Source organism: Pongo pygmaeus, chromosome 8 (genome assembly GCF_028885625.2).
Source record: "Pongo pygmaeus isolate AG05252 chromosome 8, NHGRI_mPonPyg2-v2.0_pri, whole genome shotgun sequence".
Taxonomy (NCBI): Eukaryota; Metazoa; Chordata; class Mammalia; order Primates; family Hominidae; genus Pongo; species Pongo pygmaeus.
The window spans coordinates 119,087,420-119,100,049 of NC_072381.2; the positions used below are offsets into that span (position 1 = coordinate 119,087,420).

The window sequence follows — 12,630 nt, forward strand, 5'->3', positions numbered from 1 at the left end:
TTTTTACTTTTTCTTCTCCCTCAGGAACACTAGTGATTCTTAGCTTTGGCCATTTTACATAATCTCATATTTCTTAGAGACTTTATTCATTTCTTTTAGTTATTTTTTCTTTATTTTTGTCTGACTGGGTTTATTCAAAAGCCTTGTCTTCGAGCTCTGAAATTCTTTATTCTACTTGGTCTAGTCTATTGTTAAAACTTTCCACTGTGTTTTGTAACTCCCTAAATGTGTCTTTCATTTCTAGAAGTTCTGATTGTTTTTTTTCCTCTAAAGTATCTATCTCTTTAGAAAAATTTTCATTCATATCCTGAATTTTTAAAAAACTTTATGTTGGTTTTCACCTTTTTTTTGTATCTCCTTGGGTAACTTAATAATCAACCACCTGGATTCTTTATTTGGTATTTCCAAGATTTCATCTTAGTTTGGATCCATTGCTGGAGATATGATCTTTTGGGGGTGTTATAGAACACTGTTTTGTCGTATAGCCAGAATTATTTTTCTGGTTCCTTCTCATTTGGGTAGACTATTTCTTCTAATTATTTTTGAATTTATTTTTGATTCAACTGTTTCTTTTTAATTTCTTTTTTTCCACCTTATGGATGTGACTTCAATGATTATAGCTTATTGTAACCTAATTTGGCTCTGCGTGCTTTTGGGGGTGAAGACTCTGTATAAGTTCCTTGGTTATAGACAGCCTTTGTATGATGGTTTTCTCAGATGTAGTAGCAATGTGCTTGGTGTGTGAGCAGGTTTACTGTCTCTTGTGGGGTTGGAATGGCAAAAGTCTCTTGAAGGTTAGCTCATCCCCAGAGGTGTGCACTTATTTATTTATTGATTTGTTCATTCATTCATTCATTCATTCATTCCTCTAGTATTTTACTTACTGGGTTGAACAGTTCAGGCTTCAGGTCAGTATGAGAGTTGTCCATGGGTAAAAACTGGGTGTGGCTAAAACAGGTAGATAAATACAATACCTAATGGTGGGCAGAGGTCCCAGCCTTGACGTAGGTGGCTGGAGAAGCTGTCAGTGAAAAACACTAAGGTCTTTTCATGGGGAAGGAAGGGGCTACCTCAGCTCCCCTCCCAGGCCAGCAGGAGAAAAATCTGCCTCCCATTCACACTCCTGACCCAGTGTTCCGTCCATTCAAACAAGGCAGACACCACTTTCCATCTGCAGAAATGCTGATGTTCCATGTAGAGAGGGATTATAACTACCCCTCATGCAAGCCTGAACCTTGAGGGCACTTGTCCTATGGGGATGCAGTCACCCTGAAGTGTTATAGAAAGGCTGTCTACAGATGTACCCATGCCACGCTTTTGTGGGAGAAGCCCAAGCTGTAGCTGCAGTGGTGGGTGAGGAGAAGTCTCCTTCTCCAAGACCTGTCACAAGCACCAGGGCTGCTTGACTGTTGTATTAGAGCCACAGACTTTCCCTGCTGAGTTCAGCATTGCACCTGTGCCTCTGCTGAAAAAAACTTCCCACAAGCAGAAAGCTATGGGACTCAAGCTTTGCCATCTGGATTCTTTTGTCCCATGGGTTACTCCCTTGATGTGGTGCACTCCCCCTTTCCCTAGGAGTAGGAGCCCTGAGGGCCAGACTATTGTGAATGCTGCTGCTCCTCTGGGTCTAGCCACCCAGTGGGGCTGCCACACTCCAGGAAAGTGCCAGGGTATGTCTGCAAGGGGTCCAGTGATGCGACCTGCCTTCAAATTTCCAGCAGTAGGTACCAGCACCTGTTCTGATGGGGGTGGCAGGGAAGTGACATAGACCCTGTGAGATTCCTTATAAATAGCCTTAGTGTGTTGGCTTTGTCAAACACTAGCTATAGTAGGAATGAACTGGTCATGTGGACAGACTCAGGACCTCCTGATTAGCTGGGGGTAATGCAGGCAGTGGTGACAGATGGGGTCATGCATGAGTTTTCTCCTTCCTGGGTGCTATGTTATTCTGCCAGCAGATGCTGTAATGGACTGTGTTGGTTGGCCTCCAGGCAGGAGGTGGCACTTGGAAAAGAACACCAGCTGCAGTGGTAGCAGTGGGATTTGTGCTTCTTATGTTACCCAGGTGAGGTACTCTGGTGTCTCAGACAATGGGCGAGGCCATAGAGCTTCCCAAAGTTTCTGTCCTTTGTGTTAAACTATGGAGTAGGGGGTAAAGGGGCAAAGCCAGGTGGGGGCTGGGTCACATAAGTACATGCTGTGGCTCTCCATGTGTGGGCTCAAGCAGAGGCCCCAGTGGGGATAAGAGGGCAGTCCTCTTGCCACAGGGGTAATGTTCCAGGGAGGAGTGCAGCTGCCTGTGCTGCACAGAAAGTCCACACAGGGAGTGGGGAGTAGCAGGTGACAGTAAGCTCTGCCCAGTTCCCATGCACTTGGCAAGGTAGGACTCACCCGTAGTGTTCCACTAGTAGCAGCTTGCTAGGTTCCAGGCATTCTGCTCTCAGAACTCAAAACTGCCACAGGCCATAAGCCTTCCCATTTGAGACATACCATGGCTTTCAGGCCACGCCCCTTCTGGTCTGCCTGAGAAGCAAAGGTACCCAGCTCTTGTGCTCGTGAGTATAACCCACTGCCCAGTCACCCCTCAGTTCTGGCCAAGGGAGTTCATCGTCACTCGAGATTATATCACAAATGTCAATTAGGAACCTCTCTCAACCTGTGACAGATTACTGAGTTAGCTGGAAGATGTCCACAAGGTCACCTGTGAGGTAGGACCTGGAATGACTTCCCTCTATCCCTGCTGGAGACCGAGAGCACATGCAATGCACATCCCAATGCTATTCCTTCTCATGTATTCCACAGTGCTCACTAAATCAGCTTCAGTGCTGGGTAGGGTTAAGACCTTTCCTTGTGGCCTGGATTGCCAAGTTCTTCAGTGGGAGTGTATGTCCCAGAGACAGTTTATCCGCCTCACACTCCAGAGACTTAGAATTTTCCACCTGGTTCACAGTATAGGCTGCAGCCCACCACTTATTTCAAAGGCTCTGTGGTTTCTTTCAGTTTTCCTATTAAGTTCCTGTGTTGCTTCTTGGAAAAAAGTACACAGCATGAATCTCTACACACTATTTTATCTTCCCAAGTGAGAGAGGCATGCTAACAATGCCTCCAATCTGCCATCTTGGAAAAAAATCAGTTGTTTTTCTTTTGCTGCTTTCAAAATTTTCTCCTTGTCTGTTTTGACTCTTACCAGTGATTGTAATGTGTCTCAGTGAAGACCTATTTATGCTCAATCTGTTTGGGGTTCTTTGGGCTTCATGAATCTAGATGTTCATTTCCCTCTCCAGATTTGGGAAGTTTTCTGTCATAATTTCTTTAAATAAACTTTCTACCCTTTTTTCTTTGTTCCTTCTGAAACACCCATACTACATATATTGGTTCATTTGATGGTGTCCCATAAGTTCCATAGGTTTCTTCACTCTTTTTCATTGCTTTTTCTTTTTGTTCCTCTGACTGATTAATTTCAAATGATCTGTTTTCAAGTTCACTGACTCTTTCTTCTGCTTGATCAAGTCTGCTGTTGAAACTCTCAATTGAATTTTTTATTTCAGACATTGTATTCTTCAACTCTATAATTTCTGTTTCATTCATTTATTGGTTTTTATTTCTTTGTTGAACTTCCCATTTTGTTTATTTGTTGTTTTTCTGATTTCATTTAATTGTCTGTCTGCTCTCTTTTTCCTCACTGGGCTTTTTTAAGATGATTATTTTGGATTCTTTGTCAGGTAATTCATAAATCTCCATTTCTTTGGGGTCAGCCACTGGAGCTTTATTTTGTTCCTCTGGTGGTGTCATATTTCCTTGATTATTTGTGTTCTTTGAAGCCTCGCATTGTGTGTTCACACTTGAAGAAGCAGTCATCTCTTCCCATCTTTACTGACTGGCTTTAGGAGAGAAAGACCTTTGCCAGTGAGCTTAGCTAGAGATTCTGGGGATCTCTCACACTTTTTCTCTAGATATACCTGCTCCACACCTCTTGTTCCCTCTTTGGGATTACATGTGTTCTCTCAGTCCTGCAAAGCCAGACCTTGTACTAAAAGCCTCCTGTTTATTCCTTAGGGTAGTACTCTGCAATGTTCAGTCATATGTCTTCTCTCAATCCATCAAAGTTGAGCTAGCTGCTAATATCTCTACCTGCTGTTGAGATCCAAGCATTGTCTGTGGTTGTGTACAGACTGTTGTGCACTGAGGTACATAGGCCAGTTGTCCTGCAGGGTTTATGGGAGGATCTTAGGGTAGAATCCATGAGCTGGGTAGCAGAATCTATAGCCGGCTTTTGATAACCATACACTATTTGCACTCCTGCTGCTGCTTCTCCTTGCTCCTAGCTGCCCCAGACGATTCAGCCATGCTATTCCCCTCAGTGTTCTGGGTGGGATGAAACAGAAGTGGGTCTCCTAGACAACATCCTGTTGGGCTGGGAAAGCTGGGTGCTCACTTCACTCTCACTTCCCCCGTGGGAGAATTGTGAGCTGGAGGGACCTCTCTTGGAACTGAACTGTGCCACCTTAGGGGAGGGGTGTTGTGGGTAAAGTGAACTGCTCTTATTATACTCTTTGATGCATCCACTCTTCGATTTTTTGCTCCACCGGTGTGCTGAAACCTCTCAGTGGATTCCTGTGGCCTCACAAAAGTATTCTTGTCTATAGGTGTAGTTGCCAAAATCAGTATTTCTATATAAGAATGAAAACTGGGACCTCCTATTCTGCTATCACACTGACATTTCTTCTTTCTTTTAAAAATAGTGGTTATATTGTGTTGTCATCATATACCCTAGATTGAGCCTTTAAGATTAACTTTAGCAAAAGGGCCAACTTAGTTAACACCACATATCAAAGTTAGTGTCTTTGTCTGGTGGATTTTTTTAAAACTTTGACTTATTAGTTTTGAAAATATGTGAGTGTGTATTGTGTTAATAACAGTCTGTATTGGAAAGTAACTAAGTCTATGTAAAGGAGACAAGAGAAGCTATCAGGTGTTTTCTGCATGTGTGGTCTTATGCTTATCTCCTTTGTGGGTTATCTCCATTTTTGAGAAACTTTGGGTTCTAATCTGAAAAATCTGCCTCCCAACCAGAAACACATTGATGATGATGAAGGGAGGCTCATGATGTGTTGAGAAACAAGGTGACCATCTGACTTCCCATGGTCATTGTAGAGACCTGGCAGTAGGACTTTCCCTTCTTAGCTCCCTCCCCTCTTCCCAGTTCACCCTCAGATAAGCTGGAAGGTGACACCATAATGCCATTCGGAGTGCAAGGTCACTAGGTTGTCACTTTGCCTCCTTGAACACCTCCTTCTGAACTGCATTCCTTCTTCTCCCCACCTCCAAAAGTCATTACTTGTTGTGCTCCGTGGCACAAAATATTCTGTAAAGTAGATGCCTTCTTGTTTTCCAACTTAATGACAGCATCCCTGGGTGAGCCCTAACTGGAATACAGAGCTGCACCTGACAACCGTGGCCTGCTCAGTGAAGTTGCTCAGAGATTGTATCAGAGGCATTTGAACCAGAGCAACTCCATATTGAATAGGGGCTGGGTAAAATAAGACTGAGATCTACTGGGCTGCATTCCCAGGAGGTTAAGGCATTCTTAGTCACAGGATGAGGTAGGAGGTTAGCACAAGATAGAGGTCATAAAGACCTTGTTGCTAAAACAGCTTGCAGTAAAGAAGCCAGCCAAAACCCAGCAAAACCAAGATGGTGACAAGAGTGACCTCTGGTCACCCTCACTGCTCATTATACACTAATTATTATCCATTAGCGTGCTAAAAGACACTCCCCCCAGCACCATGACAGTTTGCAAATGCTATAGCAATGTCTGGAAGCTACCCTATATGGTCCAAAAAGGGGAACTTCCTCAGTTCCTGGAATTTCCCACCCCTTCCTTGGAAAACTTGTGAATAGTCCACCCCTTGTTTAGCATATAATCAAGAAATAACTATGAGTATCCCTAGTCCAGCAGCCCAAGCTGCTGCTCTGCCTATGGAGCAGCCATTCTTTTATTCCTTTACTTTATTAATAAACTTGCTTTCACTTTACTCTATGGATTCGCCCTTAATTCTTTCTTGCGCGAGGTCCAAACTCTCTCTTGGGGTCTGGATCAGGACCCTTTTCTAGTAACAGTTGGGACCAGGTAGAAATTGGAGTCTGAAGTTTCTCTTTATTCCTGAAAGTTGATCCCTGATCCCTTCATGGGGAAGGAAACGGGACTTGATTTAGGAGAAATGATTCTAATACTGGCCAGGCGCAGTGGCTCACACCTGTAATCCCAGCACTTTGGGAGGCCAGAGTTTGAGACCAGCCTGGCCAACAGCCTGGCCCTGTCTCTACTAAAAATACAAAAAGAAATTAGCCAGACATGGTGGTGGGCACCTGTAATCCCAGCTACTCAGGAGGCTGAGGCAGGAGAATCACTTGAACCTGGGAGGCGGAGGCTGCAGTGAGCGGAAATCACACCATTGCACTCCAGCCTGGGCAACAAGAGCGAAACTCCATCTCAAAGACAAAAAAAATGATTCTAATACTGGCTCTGCCTTGGGCCAGCCACATCACCTTTAGCTAATTCTTTACCTTAGGGTGTGTGTTTCATCCAGACTTCCATTCAATTAAATATTTTAGTAAGCACCTTCTGTGTTCCAGCTGCTTCTGCCATGATGAACTTATATTGTCTTATAGGAGCCAAACAGCAGAGCGCAAATAAACAAACCACATACAAAGCCTATGTGGGAAATGAAGGCAGAGGGTGGGGGTGGAAAGGGCCAGATAGTAAATATTTTTGGCTTTGTGGCCATCACTCAACTCTGCTTGTAGAGAGGACACAGCCATAGGCAATACATAAATGAATGGACATGGCTGTTTTCCAGTACAACTCTGTTTACTGAAAGAAGTGTTGGGCCATAGTATGCTGACTCCCAGACTAGATCAGAAAGGGCCTTAAAATCCGAAGAGATGGCTTTAGATTTGAACTTGTAGTTAATGGGGATCTCTTGAAGAGTCTCAAGCTGGAATGTAATTTGATGGAAATCTATTTTGTGTAGAACCGTGTAAAAGCCATAGAAAGAGAGCCTAATGCCCAGGTTGTCGCTGCTTTTGAACTGCGTATGAGCACTTTGTGACCTGCTAGGAATTTAGGGGGAAATTTTCATTGTTGTAAACCTTGACAGACCTTCCATTGTTTCTTGTATGCAGTGAACATACAACAAAATTGTGGATGCTGGATTAGAAGCTCCCTGAGGGCAAGGACTTTGTTTTCTTTGCTGCCATATATGTAGTCTCTGGGATGTAAGCATATTCACATATTCGAATGCATTAATGGGGTAGTAACCCTGAATCTTAAATATGCAAAACTGCTACCCCCTAGGCATAATGGAAAACTGTGTCACCTATTGAGTGTCATTTTAAAATATCACAGTATCTATCAGTGATGCCACTGACCTTGTGGCTTGTTTTCTGTCTTCCCAGATGGCAGACGATCAGGGCTGTGTTGAAGAGCAGGGGCTTGGGGATTCAGCAAATGAAGATTCAGTGGATGCTAAGCCAGACCGGTCCTCGTTTGTACCGTTCCTCTTCAGGTAAGTTTGCTTAATCAGGGACCCTGGACCACGTCAGCCTGCCATGCCTCTGCCGTCTCCACCCACCCGTGGGGAGGGGGACATTCAGGGAAGGAGGTTCATGCTGAGCATGAGGTTTGCACAGGTTCTTGCTAGCTGTATGCAGCAACACTATTGTCCTCATGTGCACCCTCTTGTCTGTGGGCCAAGCCCAGGAATGGACAAAAGCAACCACTGGGAGTCTCCTGCTCAGTGGCTGAGTGTCTGGTAGCAGTTCCCAGGTATCAGGGACTGTTCTCATTAGAGGTGATTTGCAAGCACCGTCAGAACAGAGCCTGGGCTGCTGCTGCCAGTGGGACCAAGTTTGACAACACAGAATCCAAGGGCTGAGGGACAGGAGGTTTTAGGGTGACTCATGCCCACCCTGTGTCTCCTGATGCATTCCAATGATGGAAGGGAGATTGCATCCTGTTCATTAGTTCCTACCTTTCCCTTTCTTGAGCTCACTTTTAAAATTCTAAATTTTGCATTTAATAATATAATAGCTTCATTGATTAAACTCTTGTATGCCTGCTTGGTATTATTGCATTTAGTCTACATAATTACACATTTAGTTTTATTGTTATCACTATTTGTCAGGTAGGGAAACTGAGGTGCTGTGAGGTTTAATAGGTTGCCTTTTTGCTGATAGTTAGTAAATGGTAAAGCTAAGATGAGAAACTAAACAATGCCAGCACCACTCACTTAAAGGTTCTGCTGTGTGCTTCCCATTTAAAAGTAGAGCTAGCGTGGTGCAGTGGCTTACACCTGTAATCTCAGCACTGTGGGAGGCCAAGGAGGGAGGATCGCTTGAGCCCAGGAGTTTGAGACCAGACTGGACAACATTGTGAGACCCCCATCTCTACAAAAAAAGATAAGAAAATTAGCTGGGTGTGGTGGCGCATGCTGGTAGTCTGGCTACTTGGGAAGCTGAGGCAGGAAGATCACTTGAGCCCAGGAGATCGAGGCTGCAGTGGGCCATGATTGCACCACTGCACTCCAGCCTGGGCAACAGAGTGAGACTCTGTCTCAAAAAACAAGTTGTTTTTTTTTTTAATAAAAAATAAAAGTAGGGCTGTAAGGACATGGAGGAACCCCAAACCCTCCCTTAACCTTGATCATGGATGGACAATGAGTGGAGCTTCCTGAGAGACAGAAGGCAGCAGGAGTCAGACGCATCACACTTCTTTGGATTCCCTAAGCCAAGTCCTACTGGGAAAGATAGCGAGGGGGATAAAGGCCGAGGTTAGGGAGTGCTCCCAGGCAGTGCTCAGGAGGGGAAGAGCTGGTGGAGAGGGTCAGCCAGGCTCCCAACACCTCAGAGCAGACCTTGGGTCATATCATCCAACATAGGACTTGGAAAAGTGGGAGAACCCCAACATTATGGACCCAGATTTTGTTGTTTGCCAGATAGAGTCAAGAATATCCAATGAAATGACCAGAAAATACAGTTCTGACTCCTGGAACTTTCCAAAACCCTGAGAAATTGGTGCAGGCCAACTTACTCCCCAGGGAAAGCCCCTTAGAGCAATGGTCTTCAAACGCCTTTGCTTATATGTGCTCAAAATAATGTAAAGCTGTGTGTATATTTTAAGGTAACATACACATTTTTGTCAAGATAGTTGCAAAAAATGTAACAATATTTCACTCTTCCGAACCCTTTTTGAGTATCTGACTTCAGCAAGTTGTCTACAAGTGAAAGAGAAACGGGAATCATTTAATAATCATTTTGTAAGTCAGTTTGAGAACAGACTAATACACAGGACTCCAGCTCAGCAAAGCCTTTTGATGTACTTCCCAGAAATTATTAAAATAAATGGTGTGTTGTAAATACTGACATTTCAAAGTCGTTTCTTTAAATGTACCCAGTGGACTCTATATCCATAGTGATTTTATAACCACCTTTATCCATTAAAAGAATACATGAACAGCTCTCTTGTAACAGCTAGTACTTTTATATGTCTTTTTTCCCTTCAAACTTGGTTTTTTCATTCTCTTTTCCTCCACATTTTCTTCTGATGTAATAGATTTAGTTGCTTGAAAGTCTTATTGATCACACCACATCATATACCTATGTAACATATACACGTATGCATATGTGTATCCATATAAATTTTAAGACAGTTTTCTAGATATCATGAGTATTAAAAGAAAGTTCTCCTAGACTAAGTTACTGTTTCAGCTTTAATGAATTCACAATTGATCTGAAAAATAAATGTTAATATATCATTAATATTATTAAATTGTCATTCATCAAAATAATTATTAAATAGAAATTGCATTGAAGTTTCAACTTATAATGGAATGAAGGGGCTCTTAATAAGTTAGTTTCTAAAGAAATGGACAAATAATACTTATTGCTGGAATAAGAAAGAATTTGATATTACCTCTTTTTCCTATTTTTCATTTTTAGAGATAAGAAGCACTGAGAAATCATGAATAAATACATGAGATGGTAGGAGTTTTGTTATAGTCATGTCACTTAATTCTTTGAATTCCTTCTGAGTTTTGGACCAAAAAATGACAACTTGATTAGGTCTTTCCTTAATTATGTTGGAAGTAAAAGAATTGGCAATTATCTAACTTACAAAAGGAATTATTATTCCGCCTTAAAGGTATTTAATTTTTTTAGTTTCTGGGAAGTACACCAAAAAACTTGTACCCAAACTTCTCAAACAGTTGTAAATTAAATTTGCTCTTCTTTTATTTAGAGGCAGTCTGTTTAACTCAAAATGTTCCAGAAAAGATAAGCATTAATAAACATTTGTCAGTATCCTTTTTTTGATAAAATGCTTTTAAACCATATGCTTTTTTAAACGTATTTTTGTCAAGACGTTGGAGCTGCTAATGCAGCTCATTCATGTATGAAAATTGTCTGCTCTATAATCTAGTTGACAGAGCCAGTCCCTGTCAAACCAGTTAGCCATACCACATTTGTTTGCTGTCAGTAAAGGTCTGATACCATTTTTCAGTTCAATGAATATGTTATTAAGCATCCTTCTGACAGTCATCTTGTTTCTGAATTCTAAATTTTTATTCTTGGATAGATGAATGGATGGATGGGTAGAAGGGAAGAAGGATGAAAGGAAGAAAGAAAGGGTACCAAGCCCAGCCCCATGTTTACCTCCTGGAATCAGTGTTTGTTTTGTTCTCACAGGACTGATGTGGTTTGGCTCTGTGTCCCCACCTAAATCTCGTCTTGAATTGTAATCACCATAATCCCTGTGTGTTGAGGGAGAGACCCGGTGGGAGGTGACTGGATCATGGGGGTGGTTCCCCCATGCTGTTCTGGTGATAGTGAGTTCTCATGAGATCTGATGGTTTTATGTGTTTGACGGTTCCTCCTACACACACTCTGTCTCTCCTGCTGCCATGTAAGACGTGTCTGCTCCCCCTTCCACCATGCTTCCCCTTCCACCATGAGTCCCCAGCCATGTGGAACTGTGAGTCAATTAAACCTCTTTTCTTTATAAATTACCCAGTCTCAGGTAGCATCTTCATAGCAGTTTGAGAACAGACCAATACATAGGACTCCAGCTCAATAATAAAAATTCTTTGGAAATAATAAGGGAATAAAAAAGGCAAAGACATTAAATAAGAACCATCATCACTTCCATTTCATTCTATTATATATATATTTTTTAATACATTTTTCAGTGTATACAAGCATACTTTGTTGTATTGTGCTTTGCAGATACTGCTTTTCTTTTCTTTTCTTTTTTTTGAGACAGAGTCTCACTCTGTTGCCCAGGCTGGAGTGCAGTGGTGTGATCTTGGCTCACTGCAGCCTCTGCCTCCCAGGACAAGCGATTCTCCTGCCTCAGCCTCCCAGGTAGCCAGACTACAGGCGTACGCCACCACACCTGGCTAATTTTTCTATGTATTTTAGTAAAGACAGGATTTTGCCATGTTTCCCAGGCTGGTCTTGAACTCCTGACCTTAAGTGATCCACCCCCCCTTGGCCTCCCAAAGTGCTGGGATTACAGGCATGAGCCACCACACCTGGCCCAGATATTGCATTTTTAATAAATGGAAGGTTTGTGGCAACCCTGCAAACCTATTGGCTCCATTTTTCCAACAGCATATGCTCACTTTGTATCTCTATGTTACATTTTGGTAATTCTCACAACATTTTAAGTTTTTTAATTAGTGTTATATCTGTTACTATGATCTGTGATCAGTAATCTTTTTTGTTGTTGTTGTTCAAATCCAGCATAATCTCTGTAAATGTGATGAGTGATCTTTGATGTTACTATTGTAATTGCTTTGGGGTGCCACAAACCACACCTATATAAGACAGCGGACTTAAATGATATATGTTAAGAGTGTTCTGACTGCTCCACCCACTGGCCATTCCTGTCTCTCTCCTTCTCCTTGGGCCTCCCTATTCCCTGAGGCAATATTGAAATTGGGCTAATTAATAACCCTACAATGGCCTCTAGGTGTCAGTTGAAAGGAAGAGTGATATGTCTGTCACTTTAAATCAAAAGCTAGAAGTGATTCAACTTAGTGAAGGCATGTTGAAGCCAAGACAGGCTGAAAGCTAGGCCTCCTGTGCCAAACAGCCAAGTTGTGAATGCAAAGGAAAAGTTCTTGAAGGAGATTAAAAGTGCTATTCCAATGAACACATGGATAATAACATTATTGCTTATTATTGCTGACTTAGAGAAAGTTTGAGTGGTCTGGATAGAAGATCAAACCAGCCCCAACTTTTTCTTAAACTAAAGCTCAAGCCAGAGCAAGGCCCTAACTCTGCAATTCTTTGAAGGCTGAGAGAGGTGAGAAAGCTGCAGAGGAAAAGTTTGAAGCTAGCAATGGTTGATCCATGAGGTTTAAGGAAAGAAGCCTTCTCCATAAAATAGAAGTTCAACATGAAACAGCAAGTGCTGATGTAGAAGCTACAGCAAGTTATCCAGAAGATCTAGCTAAGATCATTGGTGAGAGTGGCTACACTAAACAACAGATTCTCAATGTAGACAAAGCAGCCTTCTATAGGAAGAAGATGCCATCTAAGATTGTCCTAGCTAGAGAAGAGCAGTCAATG

At 42.4% G+C, this 12,630-nt stretch overlaps 1 protein-coding gene across 3 annotated transcripts in view; it reads left to right on the forward strand.

Moving 5' to 3' along the window:
- The window catches only part of CASP7 (caspase 7), a 51,208-nt gene that overhangs the window by 10,594 nt on the left and 27,984 nt on the right, over positions 1-12,630 (forward strand). For all 3 annotated transcript variants that reach the window (XM_054503831.2, XM_063670301.1, XM_054503830.2), the window contains exon 2: positions 7,459-7,568. In XM_054503831.2, the coding sequence (XP_054359806.1) occupies positions 7,459-7,568 (110 nt within the window). The remainder of the gene's footprint in view (positions 1-7,458; positions 7,569-12,630) is intronic.